Source organism: Benincasa hispida, chromosome 1 (assembly GCF_009727055.1).
Source record: "Benincasa hispida cultivar B227 chromosome 1, ASM972705v1, whole genome shotgun sequence".
NCBI lineage: Eukaryota > Viridiplantae > Streptophyta > Magnoliopsida > Cucurbitales > Cucurbitaceae > Benincasa > Benincasa hispida.
In genome coordinates, this window is record NC_052349.1 from 77208105 (window position 1) to 77229308 (window position 21204).

At 30.8% G+C, this 21204-nt stretch overlaps 1 protein-coding gene across 1 annotated transcript; it reads left to right on the forward strand.

The window, feature by feature from the left end:
* The first annotated feature begins 15761 nt into the window (after positions 1–15761).
* On the forward strand, positions 15762–17576 carry LOC120087146 (serine/threonine-protein kinase WAG1-like). Its single transcript, XM_039044048.1, has one exon. The coding sequence runs from the start codon at positions 15943–15945 to the stop codon at positions 17365–17367; it is 1425 nt and encodes a 474-aa protein (XP_038899976.1). The 5' UTR covers positions 15762–15942; the 3' UTR covers positions 17368–17576.
* The last annotated feature ends 3628 nt before the right edge of the window (positions 17577–21204 follow it).

Sequence of the window (21204 nt, forward strand, 5' to 3'; positions counted from 1 at the left end):
CAAAATTGTTGTTATGTGGAGAAAAAATTACTGGTGTTGATATGTTAGAGATGACATTTTCTACATCTCATGTCTCTAATATACTCTACAACATCAATATCGAGAGAAAGGTTTTAAACAATATTCTGAATTAGTTTCATGTCTTGTGGTCGAACAAAATAACAAGCTATTGATGAAGAATCACGAATCTCGACCAACTGGAACAACACCATTCCCTAAAGTGAATGCTGTGAATGTTAATAATCGTGGTCGAGGTCATGATCATGATCGTGATAGAGGAAGAAATAATTATTATTTTCGTGGTAGTCATTCTAATCATTTAAATATTAAAAAAAAAAAAACCATACAAAATGATGATCACAAAGAAAAAGCTCCACAAGATAGGAGTTCAAAGAGTGTTGAAAATAAATGCTTCTGATACGGAATGACTGGGCATTAGTCACATACCTACGTCAAACACTTAGTTGACCTCTATCAAACCTCCTTGAAGGAAAAAGAGAAAAATGTGAAAGCAAATTTTCCATACTAGGATAATGACATATTTGACCCATCCCACATAACAAATTTAGATGTGGCGGACTTCTTTGAATCTCCTTAAGAAAAGATTGACACAGTTGGTAGAACATCAAGTGTTTCTTTTGACTTTGATAATATTTAGACTTAATGTTGTTATTTTCTTTTATCCACTTTCGTGTTTTTTTTTAAGTAATTTTTGTATATTTTAAGTGTTGTTTTTCTTATTGTAACTTTCTTTTAATAAAGAAATTTGGATCAATTTTATATGTTGGGTGACTAAAAAATGAGTAAAGAAGATCTATGTCTGGCAGACAATACAACTACACATACAATACTTACAGGTAAAAAATATTTTTCCAAACTGACAATGCTAGAAACAAAAGTCAATACGATATCAGGTTCTGCAAACCTAACTGAAGATTTTGGAAAAGCAAATATTATTTTGTCCAGAGGAATAAAATTTACAATTGACAATGCATTGTTCTCTAGTCAATCAAAGAGAAATCTTCTAAGTTTTAAAAATATGTGTTGCAATGGTGATCGTATTGAGACTGATAATAAGAATAATGTGGAATATCTATATATCATATCCACTGTCTCAAATGAAAAACATATATTGGAAAAGTTGTTTGCTTCATCTTCTGGATTATATTATACTGATGAGGAGAATTATTGAAAATTCAAATAGATATCCATTGAAGAGTCATAAGATTCTTCAATCTAATGAATTATCATGTGATGCTTACTCTCAAGGAAAATTGATAATTTGACCATCATAAGCTAAAGTGGGGACTGAATTATCTGCATTTTTAGAACAAATTCATGGTGATATATGTGAATCTATCAACCCACTAAGTAGACCATTTAGATATTTTATCGTATTAATAGATGCATCCAGTAGATGGTCACGCGTGCTTATTATCAAGTCGAAATCTTGCATTTGCAAGATTACTTACTCAAATAATTAAGTTAAGAACACAATTTCGTAATTATACAATTAAGACCATTCGTCTTAATAACGTTGGTGAATTTGCATCCCAAGCTTTTGATAATTATTGTATGTCAATTAGGATAAGTGTTAAACATCTTGTAGCTCATGTTCATACATAAAATGGTTTAGCATAATCATTCATAAAACATTTGCAATTAATAGCAAGACCATTACTTATGAGAACTAATTTCCTTCATCTGTATGGGGATATGCATGCAGCGTCACTTGTGCACATCAGGCCAGTAGCTTATCATAAGTACTCGCCATTACAATTAGCTTATGGTCATAAGCCAAATATTTTCCATATGAGAATTTTTAGGTGTGTAGTATATGTTCCAATTACTCCACCATAACACACTAAGATGGGTCCTCAAAGGAGGTTAGGAATATATGTTGAATATGATTCCTCATCAATTATTAAATACCTCGAACCTCTGATGGGTGATGTATTTACTGCACGATTTGCTTATTGTCATTTTGATGAGACAAAATTTTCAATATTAGGGGGAGGAATTAAGAAATTAGAAAAATAAATTATATGGAATACATTGTTATTGTCTCATTTGGATCTCCGTACAGATCAATGTGAATTTGAAGTTTAGAAAATAATTCATTTGCAAAATATAGCAAATCAATTACCAAATGTATTTATAGATGCAAAAAAAGTAACTAAATTACATATACCAACTGCAAATGTTGCATAAAAAATTGATATCTCAACACAACAAGTTGTTGCTAATGAGTCTAAAACACGCCAGAAGTGTGGTAGACCAGTGGGTTCCAAAGATAAAAATCCTCGAAAATGAAAAATAATTAATAGTGAAAAAAAAATTGGTTGAGAATGTAAATGCCCATGAAGAAATTCTCAACATGACTAGTGAAGAAGGTGAAATATCTAAAGATAATAATGAGATTTCAATAAATTATGTCATGATAGGAAAAAGAGGGATCGAACTAGTGTAATTATTGACAACATTTTTATGCATTTCTCTTGATACTATATCTAAAAATGAGGATCCTGAACTAAAATATGTTGAAGAATGTCGACATAGAAAAGATTGACTTCAGTAGAAAGAAGCAATCGAGGCATAGATAAACTCACTTTCAAAATGTCAAGTTTTTGAACTAGTAGTCCGAACACCAGAAGGTGTTAAACCTGTGGGATGCAAATGGGTATTTGTAAAGAAAAGAAATAAAAATAATGAGGTCACAAGATCTAAAACAAGATTAGTTACACAAGGTTTTTCACAAAGACCTATTGATTATAAGTAGACATATTCTCCAGTGGTGGATGCAATTACACTAAGATATTTAATTATATGAGAATCCCAAAAGGATTTAAGATACCTGAAAAACATACATCAAATTCTCGATAATGGTATTCAATAAAATTATAGAGATCACTATGTGAATTGAAACAATTAGAACGGATGTGGTACAATCGCTTGAGTGGATATTTATTGAAAGAGGGATTTCATAATAATCCAATATGTCCATGTTTTTTTATAAAGAAATCATAATCATGATTTGCTATTATAACTGTATATGTTGATGATTTGAATATAATTGGAACTCTTGAAGAGCTTTCAAAGGCAATAGAATATCTTAAGAAAGAATTTGAGATGAAAGATTTTGGAAAAATAAAATTTTTCCTTGGTTTGCAAATTGAGCATTTATCAGATGGAATATTTATTCATGAGTCAACTTATACAAGAAAAATTTTGAAAATCTTTTATATGGACAAAGCAGAACCATTAAATATTCTAATAGAAGTTTGTTAATTGGATATAAAGAAAGATATATTTCGACCTTGAGAAGATAAGGAAGAACTTCTTGGTCATGAAGTATCATATCTTAGTGCAATTGGTGCACTTCTATATCTTGCTAATAATACAATAACATATATTGCATTTTCAGTAAATTTATTAGCAAGATATAATTCTTTTCCAACAAAAAGACATTGGAACGGAATAAAGCATATATTCCATTATCTCCGAAGAACAATTGATATGGGTTTGTTTTAATCAAATAAATCAAATTTTGATCTAGTTGGTTATACAGACTCTGGATATTTATCTGATCCACACAAAGCTAGATCTCAAACATGTTATTTGTTCACATGTGGAGGAACTGCTATATTCAATGAAACAGACCATAATGACCAATTCCTCAAATTATGCTGAAATTTTTACTATAAACATGTAAATATATTAATGAGTGTTTCAAGCAATTGTCACTAAATGTAGCTTTACACGATTCTTAGATATCATCAAACATCATTATTCCTTAGTTGAGAACAAGCCTAAATGCTCTAGCTCCCAATGTTTATTACCGATCAAGAGACCCATATTTCGGCCTCTCATTCAGAACTTCCTACGTGCACGTGGCCATACTAAGTACCATCATACCTTAGGTACTTCCGCTCAGATACCTTCTCAAATCTGTCCTTCAGTATCTAGCTACTAAGATACCTTCTCAAATGTCCTTCGGTATCAAGTTGGTAGGTACCTTCTCAAATGTCCTTCGGTACCGGGGTATTTTGTATCATTAAATTAAGTTCTGTTGCCTACCATCTACACAAGAACTCATTCTCTCATAGCCTTCCTCTAGAAAGTATATTTAACACTAGAACTTAACTGTTGAAATGACTACATGACATACCTTGGCCTGTGCTACACATATACAAGCCGTGGAACATGCATTAAGTTATTCTCCATCTATTTGTTACTTGAGGAAGTATAAATTCATCACTAATGTCACTGTAACTTACTTGATCTTATATGCGTAGATACTAGAGACATTAATTCACTTAGTTACTCACCGCTCGTCAAGTTCTTAATGGTTTATACGCCTCTCCTAGCTCTTCTTGGCCTGAAAAGACATAATTCTCGGTTAAACTACTTAGAATTCTTAGTAAAATACCTCAATTAATTCATTTATTAAAGGAACTTTCATCAACACAGACAGTTTTACTGGCGAGATCCCTCTGAGTGAGGTCAGCGAGATCCTCTAGAGCGATAACAGCGAGATCCTCTAGAGCGAGATCAACCATTTCCTGGCAAATTTTCATCCTAGCTATACTCACTTTATCTTCGATACTCAGCCTAATTCCTAGCGAGATTTCCTTCTATAGCAAGATTGGCGAGATTCTCTAGAAACGAGATTTCCTCTATAAGCGAGATCCTCATCCCCACATATCGCTATAACTCCCACGGTGAACTGGTTGTTTGTTCAACCCAAGCAGCTATCTGCTTATGCACCGATTCCCTGTTACAACTTTAAAAATTCATAACTCGAAATCCAAAACTCTTTTCAAGAAACTTCATTCTACAAACTTGTTTAGAATTGAGTTACTTTCTTACCTTAAAATTTCAGCCAAGAATTCCTTCTAGTTCGCCTCGGGCCCTGATTAACCCAAGATTTTGCCTCCTTTGTTCTTTCTTCACTTCTTGTTCTTCTTCTTGTGTAAACTTCCTTCAGCAAGATAACCTCGCAAACTAGCTTCTCTCAGTTTTCGAATGGCATTGATTTTACTAAAATTTGTTCATGTCAATTGCCAAAACTATGCTTTTGAAATTCTTCTTCCAAAAACTTCCCACCGCCTCCAGAGTTCAAGGATTAACTGCCACGTCACCCCTCATTTAGTATGTTTTTCCTTTCCTTTCATCATAACTCCTACAGACAAACATGAATTGCTACTTAATAAATATATAATATGACATTCCTTTGGCTAAACATGCTTATCTAAACCTAGAGTTCGGGGTTTACACGTTAGTTAGTGGAACATAATAATTAAAGGTGATCAGTGGACGAATACAAACCTTTTTGACACATGCAATGGCGAATGACGAACGAACGAAGTGAAGGAACTCATTTTACAGAGAACCTATGAGCGGAAGCGGATCGTCCAAATCCCATTTCGATTTAAAACAAAGGTTTACAGTAAACATACAGATTATGCATCTTAACAAAAATTACAGCATGCTTTTGAACATTAAATAAGGTTCAAGTGATTATACTTTTGAAGAACTCTTCTTCGTGTAAATCCCTCGAACTGTCACGAACTCTTTGAACAAACAGGAACTCCTCAAACGACAACAAAACTCGAACCAAAAGAGAAGACACTACCACTTGGTTTCCTTAGTACTCTCAAGGTGAGAATCAGAAGCAGTGTGCTCTGGCTATTTTGGTTAAGAGGGTTTTTGAGTTTGGAGGAGGAAGAACAACACTATCGTATAGAGAATTCTTCAATCGTGTAGACTTCAAGCTCTATCATATAGGCTCTGTGTTTTTATGTCTAGCTTCTCTATGGAAAAATAAAATCTCATTTTATTTATTCCAATTTGCCACAAAACCACTTAACTACCTACTAAGGTGGTTAGAGAAAAAAATGGATTAATTATCCAAAACAATTAATAATATAAATAAATATGATAACCAACTTATCATATTATATTTATAACCTATAGTTTTAATATTGCATCATATACAATATAAACTATAGTTCTTTTTCTCTATTTTATAGCATTTAATATAAATCATATTTATATTAAATTTAACTATGAATCTCATTCATAGAAAATATATTTGAATCACATTCAAATATTCATTCCTCCAATTAAACAATAATGTATCAAATGCATTATGTCAATTATATCATATATAATTAAATTTCATCTTATTAATTTGAACAATTCAAATTAACCCAAAAATTATTTCTCAACTAAATCCTTTGAGCTACCAAGGGAACCTTATGGATCTGTAACTTGAAGCTCCAACAGCACGTGAATAATTAATTAAACTCTTTAATTACATTATCCACCATTCGTTAACTGTTGGGTACTCCACTAAAGATTGACAGTTGCACTCTTTGCACTACAGATATATTTCTGTGTCCATTGAATATAACCAATCAATAGTACGATGACCTTTCACAAATTGCTCGTAAGTACAACTGGGCTAAATTACCGTTTTGCCCCTATAGTTACATTTAACTCCTTAAGTACCACTGACCCCTCTAATGAACAATAGATCATAATCCCACTATGACTAAACCACTCTCGGGCTAGGAAAGAGCGTGACACCATATTGTTTAAGACCCAGAATCAACCCTTAAGGGAGCAATTTATCTACTAACCATGTTTCGGGGAAGGAGTGAATTTCATCTTGTGTAGCTGACTTCCTAGCTCCCCAATCAGACGAATCCCCAAAATGGTAAGCTTGTTGAGTCGACGATCTGGCCACTCTCACCCATACAAATTAAAGGATCACCCTCATAAGCAAGAGTTCACAACTCATTCATGTTATCTATAGTCATCCTAGTGATATGAAAGTCTCTATTATGAATAGTGTTATATAATAAGACTAAACATTTCGTGGTTCGGTCTTATACAAACTTCTTTGTATAGAATATCCCCGCTCGCATGTCTAATACATGAATGATCAGGATCATATCATTTGCAACACTTTACAACATTTGTAACACCTACAAAGCGGGTCATACTCGTAGTGTCACTAGGATAAGGTACCCAGCCTTATCCATATACTACAAACCATTTAGGTTATCACTTAAACATGATCCACCTGTACGTCTCCACATATATGTTTAAGTTACAATGATAACCTTGGATGTTAGTTTATTAGTTTGGGGTTAATGCAACTATGTGAACAAAATATCATATATTATAAATCACTTACAAGTTTGTTCGTACAAGGTTTAAAAACTATAGGACCCTACGAGATTTAGAACATCAACCCCAACACGAAGAACCTCCCTAATTTCAGACGAACGATGAATGGACAAAGAAATAGCTTCCTACTTTCAGATGAACACTAAATGAACGATGAACGAGCTCTCAGTGAACGTCGGATGAACGATGAACGATAAACGACAAACAGCAGATTGATTTTCTTTTAGACGAACGAACGAACGATCGAAAGAAAGGGGAAAAAGTGAAAACCCTTGCTCTCAGGTGAAAAAAGGAGAGGAAAAGGAAAAGCCCTAAGATTCGTCGCATGACCCCATTAATTGGGCCTGCGACTAAAGCCCAATCAGTCACAAAGCTCAATCAGTCAAAAAATGTAAAAATACTTGCAACGAATCATCCTTTCGTCGCATAATGCGACGATATAGGCTATCGTCACATGCCCCAAAGCGCCAAACATCTCGTCCATTAATTGGGCCTGTGACGAAAGCCCAATTAGTAGCAAAGATACCTGTGATGAAACATATGGTTTGTCGCATAGTGCAACGATATGGACTTTCGTCAAATGCCCTGAAGCACCAAACCTTCATCCCATTAATTGGACCTGCGAGTAAAGCTTAATTGTTGCAAAGGCACTTGCGTTTGAACATATGTTTCATCGCATCCGACATTGTCAAGCAGCGACTATTGGTGTTAAACGTTGCATCTTTGCGACTTTTTTTCATTTGGTTGTATGGTTAGAGACATAATTCGTCGCTAATAATACGACGATTATAAATAGTCACAAGTAGTTCGTTGCTAAAAGTTGAATTTGAAATCCAAATGATTTGTTACTATTGTTTTTCTCCACATTCAAGAAATAAAAATAAATATACAAAGCCTACATCATCCTCGTAAACCCAAGTTTTTTTTTCAGAAAAAAATATTGAAATTATGCATTCTCAAAGCTTTGTTTTACGGTATTTTAAGATTCTTTTGTTAGAATCTTTTATTATCTAAATAAAAAGCAAACATTTTTTTTTATATAGTTTGAAATGACAACTTGGAATTAATTAATAATTAAAGTTGTTAACAAAAAAAAGTTTCTAGAACATTTGCGGTTATGAAATCTCTTACCCCTCATTGGATTCTTTCAAATTTCATGAATGCATTAATCAAAGTATTAATTGAGACTAATAAAAAATTAACCTTATGATAATATTACTTTGTTGGTGGGGAAAAGGTTCCATCTCCTAAATAAAGACAAATATTTTATTTCCAATTTTCCTTATTAATAGCTTCCATTAATAATTCAAAGGAAGTTGAAGACCATCACTGATAAATTATTTCCTTCACCAATTTTATATCTTTTTTTGGGTTATAACTCACTGCACCTATATGATATGTAATAAATTAATAGGGAAATTAGTATTTTAATAACTATAAATTCATTTATTAGGCCCAATTAATTAAAAATATTAAATTTATTTAATCTTTTTCTTTAATGGTTTAGTTGTGTGATTTTTTTTACAATAATTATGGAGAAAGGAATCCAACCTTTCACTTCCTTTAAATATTATTATCTTTCTAATCAATTACCCATTAATCATATACATCTTTAAGTAATTAGGTCTATATTTATATTAGATTTAATACGTGCAAGAGGGCGTAGATTAAACTCGTGATTTTCTTTTACTCTTTTTATCTTTTTCTAAAATTAAATGATCATGTTGGTTGGACAAACATTTTTCTCTTTTTCTATTTTCAACTTTTTACAAATGCTAAAAAATTATGATAATGGTCCAGATTTATAAATTAGAGAATTCAAGTAAAAAAATATAAATAATCAAAGAACTGAAGCAATTATTTATTTAACAATTATTATCCATTTTTCCTAAGTTGTGAATATGCTGTAACATACTTTTTTTTTAAAAAAAAAAAAGGAAAAAAAAAAGTGAGAGATAATTATCAAATGATGATGCATATAAATTTAACAAATGTTATTTTAAGTTTGGACGACTAACTATTTGATTTTGAGAATTAGTTCTATTTCATATATATTTTTTAAGAATATTTCTTAAGTACAATAGTTGAATTATTAACCAAACTTCAAAAATAAAAACAACTTTTTGAAAGCTACTTTATTTAGTTCTCAAAATTTGGCTTGACTTTTTAAATTATTGGTGAAAAATAGATACCAAATAAAGAATTTTGAAGATGAAAGTAGTGTCTATAGACTTAATTTCCAAAAACAAAAATAAAAGATAAAATGAGGATATAATGGATAAGTAGGGAGTAGGTGAAAGACAACATCTTGATTGGGTATGAAACCTTTGTGAAACTAAAATAAAAGAATAGAAATTGATATTTAAAGTATACAATATCATATTGTTGTAGAGATATGTAGAGTATTTGTTGTCGTCCCTAACACTTTTAATTTTCACACAAATATAAAACTTCATTAAATTGATTTTATCTCTAGTTTTTTTTTCTTTTTTATGAAAAAATAAATTTGTATTTTTAAATTTGAAAAGTGTATCCATTAAAATCTCAAACTAATAGTTTTATCGTTTTAAACTCATTAGATTTGATTATTGGATAAATTTAGACATTCAATTAGTAATTATTTATAATTATTTTCACTTGATTTCTTTTAAACCACTAAAAGTGAAATTATTTCAAATGGTAAAACTATTAAAAATATTTATAAGATATAGCTAAATTTTAGAACTATCAATGATAGATATTGATAGACACTGATAGACTTCAATTAGTGTCTATGTCTATCAGTGTCTATCAGTGATAGTTCTAAAATTTTACTATATTTTGTAAATATTTTAATTTATTTTTCTATATTTAAAAACAACTCCCACTCAAAAGTATTTAAATAATTTTTTTTTCTTCTCCTAAAATCCTTTAAAAAAAAGTAAAAAAAAAATATTATCACCTTCCTAAATAGGAAAATAGAAGACGATATGATGAAAACCATTAAAATTAGTTTTGAAAAACTACCATGGTTCATTTGATTGCAACATTTCTCTCTAACGTTATGTTAATTCTTATATTTAAAAAAGTTTTTTAGATGTGTAAAAGTGATGCAGTAAGAAATTTAAAACAAATCTTCATGAAAATTCTAAATTAATTTTGCTTATAAAAATTTAAAATTAGAATTGATATAATTATCAATTTAAACTTTTAAATGATATAATTATAAATTGTACAATGATTAGATACAGCCTATGCTACATGTATTCTCATGTTCCCCTCTCCCATATACACAATGGAAAACTAAAAAAAAACATTTAAAAAATAACGAAAATACCACATAGCACATTACTATTAATTGCTAATCATACTAAATGAAAGATCATGCAACCCCAAGTGTTTTCCTTCCAAATTTAAGGTTATACATTTGATTTTGTGGGTGGTCTTTTTTTAGGTAGTTTTGTAAAAGGGAAATTTTACCTATTAGAAAAAATGTTAACTATTTATAGAGAGAAAAAAATATTGATAAACTTCTATCAACCTCGGTAAATGATAGATTTTTATTACTAATAGATTTCTATAAATTTTTATAAAAAAAATTAAAATTTTATTATCCTATATAAATAATTTCTCGAAAATCATGTAAACGTGCCAGATGTGAAACCTTGAACTCTTGCGACATACATACATAACCGCCTTTGGGGAAGAAAGTTATAATTAATTAAAATAAATAGAATCATGAGGCCAACTAATTGAATTATCGAAGTGGAGCTAAGCGACATTGTAGGGCCCATGTTGACCACGTGGCAGACAGCATTCTGTTAATTTCCACGTGGGCCCCTATCAAGTGGTCGTTTTGGCCCATCACATGGCCCCATTACTTGTTTCCCATTTTCATTTATTTTTTTTTATATATTCATACTTTATTTTAATTTCCAACTAAGATACAAACACTAGATTTATATTTTTATATTCCCCATTAAATTTTCGTGTCTATTTTATTTTATTTTTATTTTTTTTAAGTTTTTCCATTATTCTATTTTGTTCCCAGTGAAATTCACAAAATAATATTTACTCACTCAACATATTAAAGAACTCTATCTCATTCTCAACTTTTGATAATCAATAGAAGAAAAAAAAAATCTCTCGATTAAATTTTCGTCGGACATCTTGATATATTTACATTTTTATAATTTCAACATTTACGATATGAAAGGTGGTCCAATATTTCTATTACATCATATAAATATTCAGAAAATATAACAAAATAAGTAAAACAAAATATAGTATGATAATTTATTAACCATCTTAAAATATTTATTTACTAATTTTTTCTTAATTTTTGTTTATCATAATTTTTATAGAAATATTTATTGACGTCGGTATTTTATTGACATTTCTATAAAATTAAGACTTTGACATTTTTATTTTTTTAAACTTTACTTTCAATTATGTATGTTATTTCTAAGGTCACAATAACTTTGTTCGGTGTCCAATTAATAGCCAAAAAGACTGAAAGCCCCACCGACGATCAAAACATATTGACATACGAGTGTATTAATAACTACAAGGTTTATGGTTTTTAGTATCAAGACATAATTTTCTTTCCCTTGAGTACACAAAAAAGATATTAGTTGAAAATTTCAATGGTCACACCACAAATTCAAGAGGCAATGGAATTGATGTCTTAATCTTAACTACTTAATTATATGTTAAGTTATTATTACAATGATCAATTAGAAATTATATTGTTGATATTAGTGAAAAATTAGTAAGGGAATTTATTTATTTATTATTATTCTTGTTGTTACCTTGTCGCTTGCAAGTAAATAAATAATAAAACTTGAATAGATGTAGACTTTTTTTTTTAAAGATAATGAATTGCAATAAAGAGAAATAGATCGAAACTCGTTGAGATCAAATCACATACAAGAGACAACTAAAGAAACTAAAAAGAGAACAAAGATTTTAAAAAATAATAATAATAAAAAAAATAAATGCACAAAAATAGTCACACACATAACTAGAGAAAAATAGATCTCAAGGAGATGATCTTTTTGGACTCCCTTGAATAGAAACCCTTAGGCATGTAGAAAAAAAAGTCTTAGATTGTACAACTTAACGAACAATTTGAGGAAGATGTAAGGTAATCGTATAGACACAAAAAAAAATTATGTTCATGCTAAATACGATAGACAATAATACATCAAGTGATTATCCAAACCGTACGCTTGAAATGTTATCGACTTCACTCAAAATCAAAATCAATTTAAATAAAAAAAATCAAATTCATATTTAATTTCAAGTAAATTAAGTATTAAATTTAGATATCATCACTTCTAAATATAATAATAAAAAAATAAATAAACAAATTTCAACATCAAATACAAATAGTTGTATTACAAAAAAAAAAAAAAATTATATTTAATACAATTATAAATAACAAATCATGAAATGTCCCGTAATATAGCTCAATTATTTAAGGTAATATTTTCAACCAAAAAAATAAATGTTTAAATTTCTCCTTAGAGGATCGTTGTATTAACCATATACCTAGTGAATTACAATCGAATTAAAGAAATAATAATGCCAACTAAATATTAAAGTTGAATTATAAAAACCAAAAATTAAATCAAATGAAAATTTAAAATGTTATTATGATAAGAAAATGGGAAAAAAAATCAATCTATCAATCGTTTTTGCAATTTTACCCACTATTCAATTTTTATGGAGATCTAAAAAAAAAAATATCATTCATTTAACTAAAATTCTACTATGCACAAAATTAAATTTGGTTAAAGGCACGAAATCAACTACCAAACAAAAGCTTACAAATTAAAAAAAATGAAAATTTGAATCACAAAATTTCATACTAAATACATGTTCTATAATTCATGGAAAGTAGGTGACAATATTTTTCTATTTTGCAAAACATGGAGATAAAATATGGATTTTTTTAGTTCCATAAAAGTAAAAAGTGATGATAAAATAACGCATAATTGATATTGATACGGTGAGTTGAATATTTTATTTACACTAAAAAAAATGAATTGAAGATTTTATTTAATAGTAGTGCAGTATTAAATGGGGGCATGTTCTTATTTGAAAAACTATAGAAAGGGCGGGGGTGGCCAGCCGACTTGTCGAAACTCCCAAATCTTATCCCAAAATAATAATAAATAATTTATAATAATTAATTTAATATTTAATTACATTTCACAATCCCCTATGCACAGGTTATTGTCATTAAAAGAGACTGTCAGCTTCCTTCAATTCTCTAAACCTCGACCCATTCTTCCCAAAGATTTACGTTTTTTTATAAAAAGGGAAAAATATGTATATTTATATGTTTACTTATCAGTTTTCATTTAATTTAAAATAAAATATATTTGGTATATCTCGAGTTACATCAATCTTGTGCAATCCACCCATTTATCTGATTAATATTTGTTCAATGACAAATATTACGTTAATCAAAAAAGCATATTTTATACCATTTTATGAACAAAATTTTCATACTACTATTGTATGTATCACGTAAACATGCTTTTAAAGTTAGTAGGATCTATTTACATTAACGTGAGATCCACAAATGTTTTACAAAAACAAATTTATAGTGTGAACAAAGGAAATATGGTATACTCACTTATGTAATTAAGAGGAAATTTTCAAGTACTACAAAGTATCATATTCCATTTATTCACACAATAAATGTAACTTCATAAATGTTAATTGACCCTACTTTAATTTTAAAAGCATATTGACCTGACGTAAATAAAGGGAGTATAAAAATTTTCATTTTACTTATGTTGTATGAGAAACTTTTTGGTAATTAAGAAGATGCATAGGGATGTGTGCAGTCTACTCAACTAATATTTGCATCAATTAAAAATATGAACTTTTATAAATATATCAATATATATTCTTCATTAAGTTCCATTTGGATAAACGTTGTGTAAGACTTGTAATTTCATTGGTTAAGCCATGATGATTAGAAAAAGGTAGTGTTGGTACCTACATTAGCCGGTCAGGAAAAACAATTCAAATTGACCCCGCAAAATGAACAAGAGACGTCGGAGGAATGACTGACGAACTACTTATCTCGAGTTGATCAACATGGCGAAACAATAGATTAATGGTAAAATACCAAAACCTAGTTCACTCGTCGAGTCTCTTTACATTCATGATTGTTGGTGTAACTGCTGGTCTAGCGATCCCTCCTAACCGCCATCGTCAGTATAGTTGAAACCCTTAATTTTTCATAAATGAATTAATTGATAATTTTATTTCAAAATCTCTCGTGTATCAAATTTTAACTGTCTAGTTTATTAATCAAATATTTGAAAAAGAATCTAAACTAATATCCTTACGACAATATAAGAATTTGATTGGAATAATTATAAATTTCATACAATATTATTTTTTTGAATAAAATATAAAGAATAGTGTAAATTGACATATTTTATGTAAAGTTAACGATTTAAAGTTGATACAATCTCAAAATTTATGAATTCCGTTTCTTAATATAAAATTAAAAAATATTAACATAGTGATAAACTTTAATGGGTTAAAACACCATTTGAGCATTCATGTTACAAAGGTCATAAAAATGGTTGTTTAGGGACAATAATGACCCAACTTATGTTCACAACACAGGCCCTCACCTTATAACCACATCCCATTCAAACGGAGACCTATGTCGTTTGGTAGGATAGAGTTAGGAAGATAAGGGTTCAAACCAATGGATCACCATTGACGACATTGATGATAGAGACCTTCACCAATTTAATGTTGATTTTATGTTTGAAACACGATATTTTATATCATCAAAATTCATTTTGAATCATTAAAAAAAAAAATTATTTAAACTTTAACTATTTTAAAATTATTGATGTAACCTTTTTTTTATAAAATTTATTTATTTACTTTTAGATTAAATTATAATTCATGAACTTTTAAATTTGTATTCAAAACGTCTTGAACTTTATATATTGTGTAATAATTTCTTGAACTTTCAACTTTTTGTATAAGAAATTGTTGAACTTTAAAATTTTTTGACTACAAGGTCATCTCTAAACTTTTGAGCTTCTTTCTAATAAATTTTTGGGATATATGAATGTCGAAAATTAAGTGACATATGAGATATAAATTAAATTGAATTATATGTCTAGTAGAGTCCAAACCTTTGAATGATGTGAAAATATAGATTAAAATATCAATTAAATTATAAAGAAGAAACAAAAAAGTTACTTAAATTAATAAATAAATATTTAGATATTTTTTAAACAAGTTAAATGTCTATTATATTCACATGAATAATACTTTGTTCACTATTTTCTAAAATGTGAATTATTTTCTTTACGAATTAGAATTAAATATGTGGAATCGAAGCTTGATAGTACTTGTACTGTAAGATCGTGAGATGTGAATGCATTTGTTTGATGTGAGAATAGATGAATAGATAAAAGGAAAATGAAAATGAAAGTTGGTCGTATAGTAGTAGTATAGTCAACCAAATAATAAAGTAGAATAGAAAAATAACCCTTCTCTTCTTTCTCTCTCAATTAACAATTGGGTCAACCAAAGAACTTGTTTAATGGCGTCAGAGACCCCACACCTTCCACTCGTCTTCGTCCTCCTCTGTCTCCTCCCTCCCCCATTTATCATTTATATGTGTATATATAAAAACTTTCTCAACACCCCCTTCACTGCAAAACCCAAATTACATTCATAACTAAATTTTTTTGAACCAATCAGCAATAAAAAATGGAGTACGATTACTCCATCTTCCCTCCCGATTCAGATCTTGATTTCAGCTTCACTTCCACCGCCACCGACCGCACCTTCACAACCTCCTCCAGCGCCCGCAGCAGCCTTGCTCGGAGCAGTTTAACACTCAGTTTCAATGAATCTCGTCTCTCTGCCGCTGCAGCCGCCGCTGCCATCGTCAACCTCCGCCCCCACCGCCACTCCGACCCTCACTGGTCCGCCATTAAAGCCGCTACGACTCTCTCTTCTGACGGCCATCTTCACCTCCGCCACCTGAAACTCATCCGCCATCTCGGCACCGGCAACCTCGGCCGTGTGTTCTTGTGCCATTTGAGGGATAACGATCACGCCAGTTTCGCTCTGAAAGTGGTGGATAAGGAGGCGCTCAGTAACAAGAAGCTTTTGCAGGTTCAAACGGAAGCAGAGATTCTCGCTTCTTTGGACCATCCATTTCTCCCAACTCTCTACGCGCGTCTCGACGTCTCTCACTACACGTGCCTCCTTATCGACTATTGTCCTGCCGGTGACCTCCATTCCCTCCTCCGTAAGCAGCCTGGTAATCGCTTCTCTGTCGCGGCGGCGAGATTCTTCGCCGCCGAGGTCTTGGTGGCGCTCGAATACCTTCACTCGCTCGGGATCGTGTACCGTGATCTCAAGCCTGAGAACGTTCTTTTGCGTGAGGATGGCCACGTCATGCTCTCGGATTTCGATTTGTGTTTTAAGTCCGACGTGGTCCCCACTTTTCACACGTGGACTCGCCCGGGACCACCACAGCCTACTGGCTGCTGCTTTGGGTGGAGGACGGCGGAGGAGGAAGAGGAGATTGTCGGGGAGTTTGTGGCGGAGCCCACGGCGGCATTTTCTAAGTCGTGTGTAGGGACTCATGAGTACTTGGCGCCGGAGTTAGTGTCCGGCGGTGGCCACGGCAACGGCGTCGACTGGTGGGCGTTTGGGGTGTTCGTTTACGAGCTGCTGCACGGGACGACGCCGTTTAAAGGAGTGAACAAGGAGGGTACGTTGAGGAACATTGCGTCGTCGGAGGGGATGAAGTTCCGGCCGGCGGCGGAGGAAGAGGAGGGGATGGCGGAGGCGAGAGATCTGATAGAGAGGCTGCTAGTGAAAGATCCGGCGAGGCGGATGGGCTCCGGCAAAGGGGCGACGGAGATCAAACGGCATCCGTTCTTCGACGGGATAAAGTGGCCGTTGATCAGGACATATCGGGCACCGGAGGTGTATGGGCTGATGAGAAAAGCCAGATCCCACGTGAGCCACGTGACAGGCGTGACCCACCGCATGCGGCGGCGGGGGTGGTGGAACTGGAGGAAGCTCATAAGCAACCGTTTAATTAAAAATGGAAGTTCCAGTAAATCTCATACAAATACCAATTATTATAGTTATAGCTTTAAAAATAAGACAGGTTGAGTTAAATAGGGGAAAAAAATTAAATAGTTTTTAGTTTTCTGGACGGTTTTGTTTTTATTTTTATTGGGAGATACTGTATATTCATACAAAAATGAAAAATTATACTTTAGCTTTTTCTTTTTAATTTGTTTATCTTTGAGTAGAGAGTATTTGAGTTGTGTGTATCGATATTAAATTATTTAAAGGTACAAGTTACATTTTTTGGGCCATATTTAATGCATATATTTAACTTTGAAAAATGTGGTTCACCATATTCTTAATTATTTGATTAATTCTAACTAGATTATCATATTCCTATATAAACCTAATTAAGGATGAAACAAGTACAATAGTTTCATGATATATTATCGAGATATCGCTAAACTCGTGCAACTAATAGAGATAAAAGGGTAACATTCTTTTTCCAAAAAAATCTACGATATATTGTTAATGTTGTTGGTATTAATGAATATATATTGCTGGTCGTAACAAAAATGTGGGATACTGTTGAAATATCATGGATAAATTATCGAAATATCGCCAAACTCATGCATTGTATTGACCTTCTATTTGTATGATCTAGACTTTATCAATAACATATTTGCTTCATATTCATTTTGCGGTCTTCACTGTTATATATTATTCCATTAGTGATCACGTTTGGCTTCTAGTTATGTGCTTATATGCTTAAATTCATAGTTTAGTACTTAAATAAGTTGGTTCTAAAGTTTCACCAAAACATTCGTAAGTTTTTATGATATCCGTAGATATATACGTAAACTAGAGTTACCAATATTTACATCCATATCAATACTTTCATCCTTTGAACTTAAATGAAAAGTAATAGAGAAACTAAGTGTGTTGAATTTCAAGAAATATTTTAAATTTTATATAATTTGACAATGTATTTTTGTAATCAATAGAAGAAAGTCACATTGGCTAAAGAATATTACGTGGTTCAATAAAGGTATCTTTAGGACTAGAAAATTTATATAGTGCATTTCTTTAAACCTTAAAGTCATATTTGTAAATAATATAAATATGCCAAAAACGAATTTAGCAAGACTCACGTATTTGGTCGTTCGGAGCACCAGATATAATATTCAAGTCATTCCAACACAAGGTGCACCTTCATATTTAGTGGCTCAATTATAGAAACTCCAATATAAAGTGTGCTTAGCTTGGACAATTATGTGTTGGTTGACCTCCTAGGAAATTTTTTAGATAGCATGTGAGTGAATACAAAGCATGCTGAAAGGAGCAGTATTGATTTTTGAAGATTAGTCTTCACTCTTAAAAGCTCTTCAAGACCAAGTATGTTAGACGATATAATATTAAATTCTCTTTTATGCATCAGCTTAAGCTTTTGGGTCAATTAGTGATTTAAGATGGTACTAGAGCAGGTTGGTTCAGGAGGTCCTATCTTCAAATCCTTGCAATGTTATTTCCTCCCCAATTAATATTGATATCCACTTATTGGGTCTTCTTCATATTTCAATTGTTGGTGTTAATGCGCTAAATATCATGGATTTCATAGTTTGTAAATTATTCGTACACGAATTATTTATTTAATGAAATTAAGTATTATTTTATTTGACATTTAGTTTGCGTTAATCCAAGACCAATAAACTAAGATCCTAGGTTAAATAATGTAACTCAAACATGTGTATCTATAGACACAAATATATCTTAAGAAGCTTAATGAAGCTTCTAATTTGTAGGTCCATAAGGTTCTCTGGTAGCTCAATAAGGATTAAATAAGAATCAATTAATTTTGAATTAATTTGGATTGTTCACATTAATTAAAGAGATTAATTGTATGAGATGTAATTAGTATAATATATATGGATACATTATAATATAAAGTTTGATGTGAGAGATAATTGTTTGAATATGATTCAATTATTAGTTATATGAAAGATATTCATATTAAAACTATAGGTTATGTGAGAGTATGTAAAGTTAGATTATATTATATATGATATAATATAAACTATAGATTATATTATACATGACATAATATATAGTATATATTAATTTTAATGTAATTAATGTAGAATACGTGATGAAAATAACTCCCTTCATTCTCTCATATATAGGATTACAGAGGAAGATAGAAAATGGACATTGTTTTGATTCTCTCTGCGAAAATTATTCTTCTCCTCACAAGAATACTCCCTCAAAGAAAAAACTTTTTTCCCTCTCTAAAATTCAAAGAAGAGCACACAACTCCTTCTTGATTGTTTACCTTGAGAATAACAAGGAAGACTCTGGTGGTGGTGTCTAAGAGACATTGTGTTCGAGAAAGGAAGTGTTTGTGGAGGAAGAGTTTGTGATCTTCGTGAAGGGATTGAATCCCATGCAGAAGCACATGAACGTCGTACGATTCAATTCCAATTTGAAAAAAAAAATAGAAAATGTAAAGAAGACATGAAAAAAATTCCACAGGATAAAAATTCTCAATTATTAATAGCATGCTAAAAGAGGAGAAAAATGAAGAGATTCTATTTACCCTTGTAGAATACATAATTTTCGTAGAACTTCTCCCCATCTCACGAACGATAACGATTCTTCCCCAGTATCTCCAAGAAAATGCAGCAACAAAGATGGACACCACCACGAGCCCTTCCTCGTTATTCTCTATGTTGATAACCATAGCAGAGTTGTGAGAGAAATTCACAAACCACCTCTGTAAAGGGAGATGTGGGAGAAAGAAGATATCTCATTCTCTGTCAAAGACGTGGAAGAGTTTTCACGTATTGAAGTTGAAAGATTAATGTCCCCCTACCTATTTAAAAACTAAATATTAAATAAATAATATTATGAAATTTAAATACAATACATAATAACTAACTTTATTATATATTAGTAAAACTATATGTTATATCACATATAACATATAAAGTACAGTTTATATTATATCCCACATAATATAACCTATAGTTTATTAATCTTTCATATAACCTATAGAACTAATATGAATCATATTCATATTAATTTTAACCTATAGTTTTTATAGGAAAATTATTTCAAATAGTAAAATTGTTGAAAATATTTAAATAATATAGCAAAATTTTAGAACTATCAATGATAGACGCTGATAGACACTGATAAGTCTTTTAGTTTATTTTTCTATATTTAAAAACAATCATTTTTTATATGAAAATGTCATTTTCATATAATTAATATTTGAATTATATTCAAATATTTCTTTCTCTCATTAAACATTTATATTGTAACATATCATAAACAGTATAATAATTATATCTTATATAAATCATATTCATATAATTAATATTTGAATCATATTCAAATATTTATTTCTCATTAAAACTTTATAATGTTTCATTTACATTATATTAATTATATCTTATATAATTAATTCTCTTTAATTAATTTGAACAATTCAAATTAATCCAAAATTAATTAAATTTTCATTAATGCTAATTGAGCTAACAAGGAAACCTTATGAACCTATAGATTGAAGCTCCAATAAAACTTGATTAACTAATTAAACTCTTTAATTAAATCAGTCAACTTTCATTAATTTTTGTTCACTCTATTAAAGACTGATAGCTACACTTTTCACACTATAGATATACTGTGTCCATTGAACATAACCAATCAATAATGTGTTGACCTTCCACAAATTGCTTCTAAGTATAGCTAGGCCAAAAGTACTATTTTGCCCTTATAGTTACATCTAACTCTTTAAGTACCACTGTTCCCTCTAATGAACAATTAGTTATAGTCCAACTATAACTAAACCCTTCTCTGATGACATCACATTGTTCAAGCCCTAGAATCAACCCTTAAGGGAGCAATTTCTTTACTTACCGTAACAATAGGGAATGAATG

Bases quoted from the DNA above. Each gene is read 5' to 3' on its own strand.
- LOC120087146 (XM_039044048.1), top strand. From the start codon at position 15,943: ATGGAGTACGATTACTCCATCTTCCCTCCCGATTCAGATCTTGATTTC.